The sequence below is a fragment of the Prunus persica genome, chromosome G5 (genome assembly GCF_000346465.2).
Source record: "Prunus persica cultivar Lovell chromosome G5, Prunus_persica_NCBIv2, whole genome shotgun sequence".
NCBI classification, from domain to species: Eukaryota; Viridiplantae; Streptophyta; class Magnoliopsida; order Rosales; family Rosaceae; genus Prunus; species Prunus persica.
Genome location: NC_034013.1, coordinates 2,400,014 through 2,414,831, shown reverse-complemented (window position 1 = coordinate 2,414,831; position 14,818 = coordinate 2,400,014). Strand labels below are relative to the sequence as shown.

The 14,818-nt window shown below is 37.3% G+C and overlaps 2 protein-coding genes across 4 annotated transcripts; one reads left to right on the top strand and one right to left on the bottom strand.

Moving 5' to 3' along the window:
- On the bottom strand, positions 1,231-7,148 carry LOC18775891 (protein BREVIS RADIX). Of its 3 annotated transcripts, none has more exons than XM_020563403.1 (7): positions 6,738-7,148; positions 5,382-6,484; positions 5,156-5,303; positions 2,963-3,357; positions 2,609-2,738; positions 1,951-2,342; positions 1,231-1,725 (listed from the first exon to the last, which is right to left on the bottom strand). In XM_020563403.1, the coding sequence occupies exons 3-7, from the start codon at positions 5,267-5,269 to the stop codon at positions 1,647-1,649; spliced, it is 1,110 nt and encodes a 369-aa protein (XP_020418992.1). In that variant the 5' UTR covers positions 5,270-5,303; positions 5,382-6,484; positions 6,738-7,148; the 3' UTR covers positions 1,231-1,646. The 3 variants fall into 3 exon arrangements, with proteins under 3 accessions (XP_020418992.1, XP_007210821.1, XP_020418993.1); XM_007210759.2 differs by having other exon boundaries at positions 6,261-6,484; positions 6,738-7,147; XM_020563404.1 differs by having other exon boundaries at positions 1,951-2,339; positions 6,261-6,484; positions 6,738-7,144.
- LOC18777833 (F-box/LRR-repeat protein At3g58900) lies at positions 12,398-14,636 on the top strand. The gene is made up of 3 exons (XM_020563944.1): positions 12,398-12,580; positions 12,852-13,657; positions 14,202-14,636. Exons 2-3 carry the CDS (start codon positions 12,872-12,874, stop codon positions 14,448-14,450), a joined length of 1,035 nt encoding a protein of 344 aa, XP_020419533.1. The 5' UTR covers positions 12,398-12,580; positions 12,852-12,871; the 3' UTR covers positions 14,451-14,636.

Sequence of the window (14,818 nt, the reverse complement as noted above, 5' to 3'; positions counted from 1 at the left end):
ATTTACAGAGAGCTTCCATTGAGGGATCCCTCAAATAAGCTTATTTGAGGGACACCCCTTGTAGGCCCCACTCCGGATTGTATTTCACTAATCCAAACCGTCTATTTTGTAGATACTCATTCAAAAATTATCCCTACAAAAAATCACTTGAATCCGATATCATTTGACCACTCAATTAAGTTATTGAAATTTTAGCATTTTCTTGAAGTACCGTGTTCATTGATTTTGTAAGACACAATTGGATGTCGAAACGGTTTCCGATTTGTCTAATTTTTTGTAAGGATGATCTATGAATGAAGACCTAAAAAATAGATGGTTTGGATCATTGGGAAAAAAATTGTAGGATACCCTAAAGGGCGTCCCTCAAATAATTTTATTTGAGGGATCCCTCAATAGAAGGGGACTGATTAAATTTATATCTATAAAAATATATATTTGTTGATAATGGTATGGAATGAAAAACTGCATCCAGAAGAGTTTCAGGTATCACCAACCACACATCGTATAAGTAAGTGATTGTCGTCAATATGATTGTGAAACACAAACCGATTGATAAGAGCCACATAAATAAAGGATTCTTTAGATGGAATCTGCTAACAACCTGAAGGATAACAGTCAAACAAACAAAGAAAGAGATGGAGTTATAAATCATGTATTGGAAGAAGGATAAATTGAAGGAAATATAAAAGCCAATACATTTAATAAGGATAAATTTGAAAAAAAAATTAATTAATTTGTGTGATGCATTAATGACATTGTTTTAAGTGTAAAGAAAGTGACACTTGTCATGAGAAGAAGGGAGAATGTCCAAAAAAGAAAGTTAGAGAGAAGGTTGCTAGCATTCCTCAAACAGCTTATGTTCATCCGTAATATAAACGTGAATGTAGTGCGATGTTCATACTCATGTCCATCAGTATTTACTAAAGGCTCCACCATGCACTTCCATCCATATTCATAAATGTAGTGCGACATTCACATTCATGATGATTTTTACTGCATCTACCAAATTGCTATGCAAAATTTGTTTATGGGGGCTTACATGTCTAACAACTAGTTCCTCCAATGGAGGGCTCTTCAACAAGTTTTCCTTTTAGAAACAAAACAAAGAAACAAAAAGAATAAATAAAAAAATAGGGGTAGGGGGAGGGTGGAAGACGAATTACACTTCAAAGTAAATAATGGGGCAAATGCTTTGAGCATTTTGAGCAATACAAGGCATTCAGAGATATATAAACCGCAAATAAATTAAATTCCATTTCTCAAACTATATGTGTTACAAAGAAGAAACTCAAATGAGAGCCGCGTAATCCCATAATCCCAAAAACTAATAGTCATAAAGGGAAAAGAAGACCCAAAGACACCAATGAAGGCAAAACTTGACACATCTAGATATCCCATGTAAATGAGCCCCGACAGGAAATGAAGCACCACCCCATGAGCCATCATCACTATATATGATAGGAAAAATAAAAAAATAAGTTATTTGAACTGTTAGATCATATAATAGTGGTGGCAACACCAATTTCCTGTGGAGAGACTTCACTGAAATCTTTCATTTTTCAGCCTTTTGGGACATCCAGATGCACCTTGAACTCTTTCATATCATCATCCATCAGAAATGTTGGTTGTGTTTGTAATGTTAAAATTTAAAGGTATTGAGCTTGTATTCTCTCTCTGTTTTCTTCCCACCACGACTTTGCGTTCATCTCCCCGAACCTTTCGCGGCTGTGCAAATCAGAGAAATAAGGTCAAGAAATTGCTTATTGCCAATATTATGGTGCAACAGAGAGAATTCATGAAGATGGTAGTGGATCTATTAACAAATAACTAAAAGTGGCTGAAAAGAAAATCAAGAACTAGCTGTATGGAAGTAAATACAGAGGCAGGTCATGGAATGGGTATATATGATGCAACAGAGAAGATGAACGAAAATGCTAGTGAATCTGTTACCTGAATCGGACACGGCGAAGTTCCCGAGTGCCATCAGCTAGCTGCCTTATGGTTATATATACCCCAGGCTCATCTTCCTCAACCCATTCTGACTCGACATCACTAGCATTGCTGATTGAGATTGAAGCTTCATCTCTAGAGGAGGTTGTTGTCCGTGAAGCATCGAAAGATGACGCCTCTCCCTTGTGCCCGCCTGCTCCATAAGCACTAGAACCACCAGCATTATAGTGGTGACCACCACCACCATGATCAAAAGAATCGGATGGGAAATAGCCTCTACTTCCAGCTCCAGAGGGTTTATACTGGTTCCTTGGTGTCCAATCCTTGTTTGATGGAGCCATAGGGCTTTCCATAGCAGATCCCATCCTTGAATAAGAAGAATCTCTCTGCTGCTGAGTACAACAGTCTGTTAATAACTACCATTTTCAAGTACACATACATCATAGACATTAATTCAATGGACCTCTTTTCTAGCATCCATCAAAGCACACTTCTAGAAACTTTATCACAGTGATGTTAACTATAAAATCAAATGAGAAGGTTTCCAAGAAGCCATTTCAATGGTTCCATGTACATTCGAGAGTCGAAATCAACTAATCATGCAAGTAGATAGACCACAATGCCATTAAAGTCAACGGTGTTCATCTTTTCTAATTACCTCATCTTCAGACCTTGGAGGAGTGTGCAGAGCTTGCCGGTTGAATCTCTGAACATTGTAGAGCTCCATGATGCGGTCATAATTCTCACCCCACCATCGCTGAGCTTGCCATTTGTTAAACATCTCTCGGCTTCAAATTTGAAAGTCATGTTTGATCAGTTTGATGTAGAGAGGGATAATCAAGTTACAAGTACTAGATTTTAAGACATTAGCAGAATCAAAGCCACATCTCAAGTTCCAAACAATTTTTTACCAACCCCATTTGTTCACAAGTCCTGTTCTTGGATTTTGACAAGGGTACAATTACTTTGTACAGATACTAATTTCTTTTTCCTACAATAGTCATTGCCATACCTGAAACGAATTCGTTTGAGATCATTTCCCCCATTAGGAAGAGATACGAAAGTGATGTGTACGCCGGGTTCCACTTGTGCCATCCACTCCTTAGGCTCATCCTCATCCAAAACTACATCACAAGACTGAGCATAGGATGCACCTCCCGGGGTCCGATCACCCCCACCATATGCTCTGGTAAATCTTGAGTCTGATCTTGCACCCAACTGATGATTAGAGGTGAAGTCCCAAGCTGGTGTAGAACTTGAGCTTGCAGCATAGGGGTATGGAATCCCTTCTGAAGCAGTATCAAAATCCGGGTAAGGTCTCGGTGTTCCTTTCTTATAATTACTCGACCCTGTGCATGGTTTGCATTGCTTGTAAGCACCAGAGAATTTCAGTGCCATATCTTTGATCTGCACAATGTTAGAAAAATGGGGTTGGCCAAGTGCCCAAGAAAGCTATGCAAGAATTATATGGAACATTTATCATTATTCATTTTCCAAATCATTATGTTTTTTAACATTAAAAAGAATCATATAAATGGAAGAAAACAGTTTATATGAGATAATTCCATGTGAAGACACAAATTTTCAAAGTATTTCACTTTCTTTAAGTGTAGTTTATCTTAAATACCATGTGTATAAAACAACCGGATACACCAGATTATTACTGATGGGGCAGATAGGTACCTAATCTTTGTTACAAATTTTTGTAAATGTTCGGTGTTACATTATGTTATCTGCATTTATTTCAAAAGATCACTCACGTGTGTGGGCAACTAACCATAGCATTTGCCTTAAAAAAATAAAAATTAATAAAGTTTGCAATAGAAGGTGAGTTGTGCGCGTACGCTTTAATTATTTTAAACTACTGATATATGTGAACTCTATTGTGAGATTCGCGATTGAACTTAGCATTCTTCGTTTATCATAGGACTGCGTGTACCAAATTATGATACATTTGATACCTAGATGTAACAAAGCATAGCTTTGCGACACCCAACAACAATGCAGACATTCTTGTTTGCAAAAGTGATTTCGGGCAGCAAGCCCTAAAGTGAAGGCAGATAATCAAACCCAAATCTTAAACGATTTTCTACTTTTTTTTTCATTTACAACAACAACAACAAAAATCCGTTCTACTCTATCGCATGTATTTACTTTAGCAAAACAGTAATTAGACAAGAATTCAATGGTGGGTCACGCAAGGACATCAATTAGCAGTCTTTTTCTGAATATAGCGAATTCTCTTTTCTCCCATTACTTGTTGCGGTAACTCTAAAGTTTTCTAAATATACTGGCGGGAGATTATATTTTATTAATGCATATATTAAAAAAGAGAAAGAAAAAATTAATTAATTAATTAAATAGCCATATAAAATATAATAAATAGAAGAGCAGATCACGTGTGTGTGTGTAGACATCATAGAATAAAATTAATTCTATTTACAACAGATTACTGCTAATGACATCATCAGCACATTATAGTTAAAGTAGACATGTCTAATACGTTCACACACAAAATTTTAATGACATTATATATGTCACTGGCACTCATGCTACTATATATGACCACAAGTTTTTCTCAATTAAGAGCATGTTTGTGAGTGTTAATGGAGGAGTTAAAAACGTTTTCAGTATTTCTGACAGCGTTTTGTAGAAAATTTAAAAGTACTTTCTGTAGATATCTATATAAACAATTTTAGACTGTTGCGCTCGAGATTACGGGTTCGATTTGTCCATTTTTCAAGGCAATATCGGATGATATGAGGGTGTAGATAGAATCTAGGGTGGGCACAATCCCCGTGCTTATTGAGAGTTGTAGCGTTGTAGGGTGGAAGTAGTAGGACTAAAAGGTGTTCTCAGTTCATAAATTGGAAGGTTTATTTTGAATATCTCAAAAGCTAATTTTTCTGATGCTATTTATTATTCTTCATGGGTCGATTTAAAAGAGCACAAAGCAGAAGTAGCTAAGAACAGAAACTAGTGGAGTGGAGGAGGGTGTGTTTATGTATGAAATGCAGACTTGAAAAGATGCCAAAAAGTGGGCCCCACAATATCAGGCCCCACTTAATGGTCTTGTGATTTTGTTTGCTTCGTTTTCATTTTTATGGAAAAAGAAGATGAAAAAGCAAAAGCTTGTGTAGGTGAAGACACGCATACAGAGACAGAGACAGAGAGAGAGAGAGAGAGAGAGGGATTGATTAGGAACCTGCGCCGTCAGGCTTTTGACGGCTTCTTTTGTACTTGGGGTGCCACTGCCACGCGCTCCTCCTTCCTCTCCACCATCGTCCGTCTGCTTCGTACATGCTATGCACGTAAACATCTTCTTCTCCCTTTCTTCTTTACCCTCTTTACCCCTGAAAAAACCATATAATTTCATTTCAGTACATAGCCTCAATCAAACATACAAACAAATTCATGAACAAATAAACTACCTCTTTTTGTTTTCATGGATGGATAAGAAAGTTATCTTTGTTTAAGAGGGGGGTGTTCCTAATTACGAAAACGCCCTAGGAGGGAGGAATTTTTAAGGGGTAATTTGGACAATTCATTGGAAAATAGAACATTCCCTTGGATGGCAAAATGGAAGTTCACAAAACAAAACATCCTTGGATGAAGAAGGGGCCCCAATCCACAAAACAAAACACCCTAAAAATTAAAAAAAACACTGCCCGCCAACTTGTTTGGTGACAGAGAAAATGCAAAGAAAAAAAATACCACCAATACAGCAAATGTGAAATGGAAGGATTGTGGGTTTTTCTTTTGATGATTTTCCCGGGAAACAAATGGGTCCAAAGTAAGAGAGGGAAAGAAGAAAAAAAAAAAGTGAAAAAGGAAAAAAGAACTCGGGATCAGAGAAGACCAGGAAAATGCGTAAAATATAATGAGTCAATAATTGAAAGAACCCAAAAAGAAAATTGGGAAGTGGCATTTGAAACTTTGAAAGTGGTCTTATTAGGAGGCCAACTCGAGGATGTGCGTCGCTTTAATTAAATAAATAAATAAATAAGCAAATGCCAAAATTGCATTATTTTTGCTCAAGAACTAGACTTGGAGAGAGACAGAGAGAGAGAGAGAGAGAGAGAGAGAGTGGCACTCTGTTTCTTTCTCTTTTTTTTTTTATCTTTTTTTTTTTCAACAAAAATTAAAAAAAAAAAAAAAAAAATTTGGGGGGGTGGGGAAGGGAGTGTTGGGGTATGAAAGCGGTGGTTGAGAAGACAGAGAGACAAAGAAAACAACTGAAAAGAAGAAGAATCAGATGAGATCAATATTAAATTGAAAATTTGTATCATTATTATTCGAAAACGACTTACCCAAGCAAACCCTCAACCCTTGCTCTTTTTTTTTCTCTGCTCTTGTCGCTTTAAGCTGCTTCTCTCTCTCTCTCTCTCTCTCTCTCTCTCTCTCTCTCTCCTCCTAGTCGCTAGTCCCTTAGCTTAGCTGCCACTATTCTCAGTCTCAAACTCTCTCTCTTTCTCTCTCTTTCAACTGCTCTGCTTCAATGCCTTCATTCAATATAGGCCACTCTGTTTTCCAACTGTATCAATGGACCCAAAAACAAAACAAAACAGACAAAACTATTAGAAACAGAGCATTCAAATTCCTCAATCTCACATATTATTGATGCAAAATGGAAACCAAACCAAACCCATTTCAAAAAAGTCTACGGACAAACGAGAAGAGAAAATAAAACAATTAATGGGAGATAGATAAAGAGCAAAGTGATGCTCTGCTCTGTTTGGTTGCCGAGAAAATTAAGAAAAAAACAGTAAAGAAATTGCAACTCTCACCTAGATCAACACCTCATCTTGAAAACCCGGCACGGGAAGAACCAAACATTTCAATCTCCAGAGAAAGGAACCGAATAAACGTGAAAAATGAAACTGGAACCTCTTCACTCAACTTTCCGTAGCTCCAAACCGAGTGAACCCGAAATCTTGCGAAAATCAAAATCGCTTCACTTTTGGCAGTGTGAAGTCAACCCAGATCACCAAATTCTCTCTCAATGTAGAAACTACAATCTTCGGACCGATATTCTTGGCCGGGAGACGAAATGCCGGGCGATATATTCGAAATTTACCGAAAAGGGAATGTTTCGGATACAACAGCTCCGGGTTTCACGTTACGACAATCCTAAAAATCGGAAAATTACAGACGAGAGAGAATGGGAACAAATTGGGATCTTGTATTTATATAGAGGAAGATGTTAACGGCGTCAGTTTCCTCCGCTATATGTAACGGAGGCATTTGGTCATTTGGAGTGAGGACACAAGGGTCCACATGTCTAGGTGATGTAAAGGGAAGGGGTCTCTAGGACTCTAATATGTGTGGAGAGTAGGTCACGTGGCGGCCTTTGATTCGGTAAGGGCATGAGAGGGGGTGATGGAGGGAGATTGATTTTTTTAATCAGAACTCAAGGAACCATCTAATCAAGATTTTTTTAGTTTTAGTTCTATTTTTATTTTTATTTTTATTTATTGTATTTATGTTTGAGGTAGGTGAATATTTTTATGAGGGGATAATTTTGGGGTCATCGATGCTCATAGCCTTATACTAATTGGGTATGGTCAAATGCCATGGACTGAGTTCTTTCATAGCACATTTTCTTCTGTTTTAGGCATTAGCCACGAAAGTAGGTGAATAATGTGACGAAATAAATTGCATAATGTCGTGTAATTTTGTGTTGTTTTTTAATACACCTCTAGAAGTAACATTACAAATCTCTAGCAACATTAAAAAAGGTGGAGTATGCAATCAATTGATTCGAAACACCAATACAATTTCAATAATACTATTTGTACCATATTTATTGACCACTTTGTTGATCGTCTCTCTAGTACAAGTGGGTCTCACCTCTTTAATAAAGATGAGTCCTACTAATGTATATGAGATCTATCTATTATTAGAGAGGTGATTAGGAATGTAGTCAATAAACGTGGTACAAATAGCAATATTGATACAATTAATATCATAGCATATCATGTTAGGAAATAATTATAAATGCAAATTTATGGAAAATCATCCTAATTGACCATGCATAGAGTCTTTTTGCAAATTGTTAATGCCCAAATCACCAATAATCCCCCAACAAGGAAGACTTGAGGAACAAAGTATAAATGAGAGTTGTTGACATGTGATTTTAGATAGTCGACTTTAATTGGGTGAAAGTTAGGGCTTCCACGAGGTCCGGGGGTATGAAGTGTGTTGATGTTGGCTCACCTAAAAATGCGGAAGAATGAAGAAACTAGGTCTATAAGATGCTGCAAAACTTGTGTAGACTGACTGGCGTGCTCGAGCTATAGTTCTCAAACTCAGGTGGAAAAGAGTGCACTCGAGCGGTAGGTCTCAAACTTGAGAGGACCTAGGTGTTCGAGCAGATAAGAGGCTTTCGAGCATGACGCACACAAATCAGCTTGGTTTTTTATTTATTTATTTTATTTTATTTTAATTTTTATAATTATTTTAATTTTTAATAGGGTGTTTTGGGTTTCCTATTCCTTGTATGATTGTATCTAAAAGCCCATATGTATAAATAAGCCGTTTAGTGCTAGGATTTTTTATGATATAAAACAAGGGCATCGAATTAGGTTTTAGTAGGGAGTAAGAGAAATAAAGATCTAGGGTATGTAAGAGTGTAGGGGGTTCTACTTGTAACCGAATGTGTTCTTATTACTAGTGATATTCCTCGAGGCGATCACCAAAGAGGATGTAGACACAAATCCGAACCTCTATAGATTCTTGTGTTATATGTTGTCTATTTTACTTTGGTGTGTGTGTGCTTCTACTTTACGCAGAGTACATAGATACAAAGCTGAAACTCTATAAATTCTTGTGTTCTATTGTTTGTTTTACTTTAGGGTGTGTGTGTGCGCTTCTACTTTCCCTGGTTTGTGTGTGTGTGTGTGCACGTTGCGTAGTCCATCAACGACAAGATCTTGGACTATTTCCGCATGCATTTCCTTATCTTCTCAACAGACATGGTCTGCACGAGATATATAACTGGTCACCTCGGTGACAAAAGTGTAGTATTAGCTAAACCTTCTATGATGCCAAAGTAAGAATGAATTATATAAAGAATTAACAGAGTTTCGAAATGGTTGAGAGTTATTACCCTTGTTTGAATTTGGGTGATGAGTATTTATAGAAGGCATGAGGGAGTATATCTCCTTAACTGGAGGAATGAGGATGTCTAGGTCATGCCTTAATCATGGCGAGGATTAGGAATGCATTTAGTGCAAGATCTAGCCACATTATGACACTTGGTCTTGACAGCTTGATTAGAGTGAAGAACCTTGTTAGCATAGAGAAGGCTTGCCACTAATTTCTAGTTGATTCTGGTTCAGTTAGTCTAGCGATGTACAAGGGTGTCTTTGGTGGGTTTGACCAAGTCTCATAGTGGGGTGAGGATCGTGATACCCGACCATGGTCCGTCAAGGTTGATGACGTGGCAATTAGGGTTGGCGTTGTTGAGCATGCTCGAGTCGGATGTGATCAAGTAGTAGGACTATGTTGACTCGACCATCCACGTTGTGCCTCATTAATGATCAATCGATTCCAACAAGATGAGTATAAAAAAATTAATCTTGTTTAGTTCATATTCTCTCTATTGAAGTTCCATGAACTTCATTCATCTAATCATATGGCAAAAACATGATCATGAATGAAACAAGAACAAGTCCATCAGATACTCTCTACAAAGTCCACAATATATGCATGTTGCTTAAAAAATATTTGTGTTCCATGCAAAACTCCATCGGGTAGGCCCCTCAAATGAGCCAAACTTGGATCGAACGGAGCTCACCAGCTGACAAAACCACCAGAAGACAACGGTGGATTGAACATGAAAGCTAAGATTAGCCTAACAAGTGATGTGTCACGTGACACACACTTTCCAAATTTAGCAAATGGTTGGTTTTGTATTCTATTCCTCACCAAAGCCTCTAGCTCTAGGTCATATTTTACAAACTTAAACCTTTTGGTTTTGTTCGGCTGACACGAGAAAGATGTAATGAAATGAAATGAAATGACCAAACAAAGTGGAAAATTGTATGGTGTGTCCAATCAAAACGCACGAGTGAGGAGGGGGTACTTGGATGCGCCGCTGGTGAGGGAATCATCATCACTATTAAAAATCCAAATTGGAATGTAGGAAGATCTCCAATCTTGTCAAACAAACCACAAAAAGATTCTTATAATTATATGTGTCAACCAAAAGCCAAGCCCCATTTGTTTTCTGAATTCTTCTGATATGTTTTTGTCTTCTTCTACACCTTACCTGAGTCCTTCCTGATCAGAGACTGGTTTAATTTCTTTATTTTATTTGGTGCACCCCAAACCCAAAGGTCTTTTGCTGTTTTCGGCCAATAACATCATGACACATGAAAAAATTATTCCCGTTTTATTGTGTTATAATCCGGAATAACAAAAAATATTATCCCCACTTCATAAGAGTTCCTCTCCCAAATGTCCTTCCGTAAGGTCCCCAAAGGTGGTCTCAAAGAAAAGGACCAAAACCCATTATGCAAAATTGATGCTGGGTTTTGAGTCAGAGGGAAAATAGTACGGCTAGGAGACAGTTAAACACTGCAAACCGGCTAGGACCGGTGACTAATCGGTTGAGAGGGTGTCTTCTTGGGCAGAGAGCAGAGAGAGGTTACTGGCTGTTGTCGGTTGTCAGCATTTGGTTTGGTTTCATGTTAAGAATAATTTGCTATTATTTTGTTTTGTGTTTGTAATTGTTTGTATTTTGTTGCTTTGGCAATATGGGCAAGCCATGCGCTTTAACTTTAGCCAACTACTCTGTCTCTGCTCTTGTCCTTGCTTTATTCCTGGGGCTAACTTCTCTTTAAGCAAAGAATGCTTGGAACAGAGGGACAACAAACAAAACCAAACCCCATTTCTCATCTCTCTCTCTCTCTCTCTCTCTCTCTCTCTCTCTCATATGATATATATATATATATATGTATATACAAATTCTCCAAAGGCTCCAAATGGGTTTTGTATTGCATTGCATGCCCACGTGTCATCATTTAGAGAGTAAAGCTTTTTAGTTGCCCCCAAAGATCTTGTTGAGAAAGAAAAGCATAGTCAAGGTCCACAACCAGAAGCCATTCCTCTCATTTCCACTGTGGCATTTGGCTTGGCTTCGCAACCAAATTCAAATTAAAATCTCGAACTTTAATTACCACTTTGTTATTTTTCTCACATCTCTTTGTCTACGATATCTCTCTCTATACGAACAAATTGTGTAAAAGAGAGAGAGAATTGCACACAAAATTCCATTTTGAGTTAAATTATGACGCATCTTATGATTGAGAGTCTTTTATGTCATCAGATCACAGACAATAATATTCCATTTGTTGGTGATGTTTTCTTCTTATATTGCTTATGAATGCATGCAATTAATTACCAAAATCATAAAAGAAAAGAGTCAAACATTTTTCTTTAAGCCTTCTTTGTTTACTGAATTTTTCAAAAAACTCTGCCTCTCTCTCTTTCTTTGTCTCAAAAAATGAAAAAACAGAAAAGAAAAGGAAAGACAAAATAAATAGAAAAGTAAATGAAACATGAGAGGCATGGTGGTGGTGGTGAAGGTGGATTTAGACCACTTTTAACGTTAGGAATGTTCTGTTTTCAAGTTAATAACAGTTGTACTTGGAAAAGTGATTATAAAGCCATTCAGCGATCCTCCCCAAAGTAGATCTCTCTATCGCAATCCCAAGTCTTTTCCTATTTCCAATGTTTGATTGCCATTGATTTATTGTTACTGTCTTTTGAATTTCTGATTTTATAAATATTTTTTTTTAATTTTTAAAAACAACATTTCTTGCCTTGCCCCATGTGAAAAGAAGAGATATGGCAAATGGATTGTGTCATACTATGTATGATTATGTGGATGAATCCCTCTCCAAGATGCTTGGATCATCAAAAACTAAGATTAGGATGACGAGGAGCTTCAAAGCTTCAAAGTGTTAGGATTTAGCCACGACTCCTAACTTGAGTTCTCCCTATACTTTGTAGTCAATCTCCAATCTTCGCTTTAAAACGGGCACGTGCTGAGAGTATATCTTCCTTGTAAGAATTGAAAGTCTTGCATTAATAGTTCAAATAATTTTTGCCCTTTCCACACATGAAAATTCCCTCATTGCTTGATATACACCACCGTAGATTTTAAAGAAGGAATTTGTTGCCTTGTTTTAGACTTAACACGCTCATTATTGAGTGTTTTGAAGTTGAAAAATTATGTTAATGCTTGATAGGTTCAATTAGAAAGAGACACTCATCTTGTGTTCGCAGAGTTCAAAAGTATTCAAGCCCATATTTTGAACCTACGTTATTGGATTACCAAAGCCCATATTTTGACACCAAGAAAAGCCACTAACGACGTCGTCTTAAGCTATTATTTTTCAATTCTTAAGACGTCGTCGTTTTAAAGACATTTTCGGTAGCTTTCACGCTCGCGCCGCTCCCGCTCCCTCTCCCACTAAACCCCATTTGGAGGAGAAAATGCAGAAGTAGAAGAGAAACCTGTTACTCAGTTTCCCTTCTTTTCCTGCTGTTTTCTCAGCAACCAAACACAGTAAACCGGTACTATGAAGCTAGAGTTGCCTCCACCAATCCAGAACTATATCAGGTATTTTTACTCTTTCCGAAATATTTTCTTTGTTAATTCCTTATGTCTTCTGTTTGGATGCCAAGAAAATCCAGAAAACTAAAAAGGAAGACAACATAGGGCCAAAACTTATAGTTTGTGCTGTTGAATGAAAACCCAAAAAAAGCAACGCAGCTTTATTTTCCTTTCTTATTTCAATTAGAACTGAAACAAGAAGGAAATTTATGTTTATTTTTTCTCCCTAGGAAACTCTCTTAGAAGTTAAATGTTTTTTCTTTGGGGGTTTTAACAGAAAGGGTTGGAAATTCGTATATGGGTTCGCATTCAAAGGGTCGATTTAAAGCATGCACTGAGGATAGGATTAGTGGATTACCAAATGAAATTCTCTGCCACATTCTTTCCTTCCTTGGAACAGACGTGGCTGTAAAGACCAGCCTTTTATCCCACAGGTGGAAGAATGTGTGGACTAAAGTTCCTACTATAACTCTATGGGATTTCGATTATCGAAATAGTTTTTACAGAGATCGCTTTGGGGAATTTGTGGATCATGTTCTGTTATCGCGTGGCTCGTCAGACATCCATACATTCCAACTTCATTGTTCTGAATTTGAGGATGATTCTCGGTTTGATGCTTGGATTTGCCCCGCCGTTGAGCGTAATGTTGTTGAACTGGAATTTTCTGTTCTGTGTTATCTTTGTGAGGAGTCCGGGATGGATTGGGAAGACTGGCTCTATGAGTTTCCAAGAAGCCTTTACATGTGCAAAACATTGGTGGTTTTGAAGCTGAGGCTGCTATCAGTTATTACCATCACTCCCACCTTAGATTGTTTCCCAAGTCTCAAGGTTCTCCATCTTACAATCTGTCATACTGATACCGACTCAATGGGGAAACCCATTTCTTGTTGCCCTGTACTTGAAGATTTGATTATAGTTGGATCACTTCAAGAATTTTCGTATTTAGAATTTAATATCTCCGCACTGAAACTAAATAGCCTACTGATTTATTTGGAACCATTTGGTAGAGATAAGTACAACATTTTTGTTAATATCAATGCTCCAAATGTTGAAAATTTGGAATCGTGGATGAAGTTTTGGCAACCTATTCTTTGAAGAATTAAAAATCCCTGAGCAAAGCCAAGATTAATTTCGGATCGCTACACGAGTTTGAGGACCTTGATGATGACGATGTCCTTGATTCTGCTGTCTGTGTGCATAACCTGTTTGCTGAACTTCTCAAAGTTAAAGATCGTTCACTTTCAGCTAAACTTTTTGGGGTAAGTGTGCTCTAACTTGTCTCCTTAGTCGCTGATAGCATTTTTACGTGCAGGAATTTTACAATGGGAATGCTCTATCTATTATGCTGAGAAAATTTGACGTTGCTCTAGTCATTGATTGATCTGTAGTTTATCCTATGCGAAGGATCCAAACTTAATGCGTCAATATCATCTGCCTACATTTTCTAACTTGATAAACTTGGAGCTATTTCTTCATTGACGCTGCTCTTGGAGATTACTGACAAAGTTGCTCAAGAAATCCCCCCACCTAAAACTCCTTGTCTTTCAAATTGTAAGTATAGGTTGTGATTTATACCTTCTTAAAGCTAAATGGTGTTGGTACCAATATGCAAATTTCAGAGGTTTAATTTAACTTGTTTATTTTAAATAATCTTTACAAGTCGCAAACTGTTGTTGCTTACTATGGGAAAGACTTCGTACTCCATGTACCCCGTGTATGGTGTCCGCCAATGTGGGTACCTATTTCCTTGTCATCATCATGCCTCAAGACCATTTGCATACGGGGATTCAAGGAACGGCCAGATGAGATGGAAGCGGCAAAGTACTTGTTGAAGCATGGTGAAGTCTTGAATAACTTGATAATTTATACTCCGTGATTTCCCTGTAGAACACATGATGGAGTTACGCCAGGAGATTTCAATGTTCCCTAGGGCTTTGAAGGCTTGTCAAATTGAATTTCCAAAATAGTGCTATCTAGATTTTTACTTGGATTCCATTTTCAAAGTTGTGAAGGGGTACTGTCTTTGTTGATGGAAGTGCACAAGTGTTTTTAACTGTTCTTATCTTCTGCTTTTAGCTTCTTTCATTTTGGAGGAATGAGTTATGGAAACATATATGTATGGAAAGCATACATAACATAATCTGATCATTTAATTATTTTTCAGTTTAACTTGCTAAAGCTAGAGGTGCTACTACATTTGCTTTGGCTAGTAACATTGATGAAAAAAAATAACTAAAAAAAAAG

Excerpts from the sequence above, each read along its gene's own strand:
- LOC18775891 (XM_020563403.1), bottom strand. The coding sequence starts at position 5,269 with ATGTTTACGTGCATAGCATGTACGAAGCAGACGGACGATGGTGGAGAG. Across the intron at positions 2,739-2,962 it reads CTCAAACGAATTCGTTTCAG|CCGAGAGATGTTTAACAAAT; the intron begins GTATGGCAATGA and ends TCAAATTTGAAG. Across the intron at positions 1,726-1,950 it reads CTTCGCCGTGTCCGATTCAG|CCGCGAAAGGTTCGGGGAGA; the intron begins GTAACAGATTCA and ends TGATTTGCACAG.
- LOC18777833 (XM_020563944.1), top strand. The coding sequence starts at position 12,872 with ATGGGTTCGCATTCAAAGGGTCGATTTAAAGCATGCACTGAGGATAGG. Across the intron at positions 13,658-14,201 it reads CGTGGATGAAGTTTTGGCAA|TTTAACTTGTTTATTTTAAA; the intron begins CCTATTCTTTGA and ends TCAGAGGTTTAA.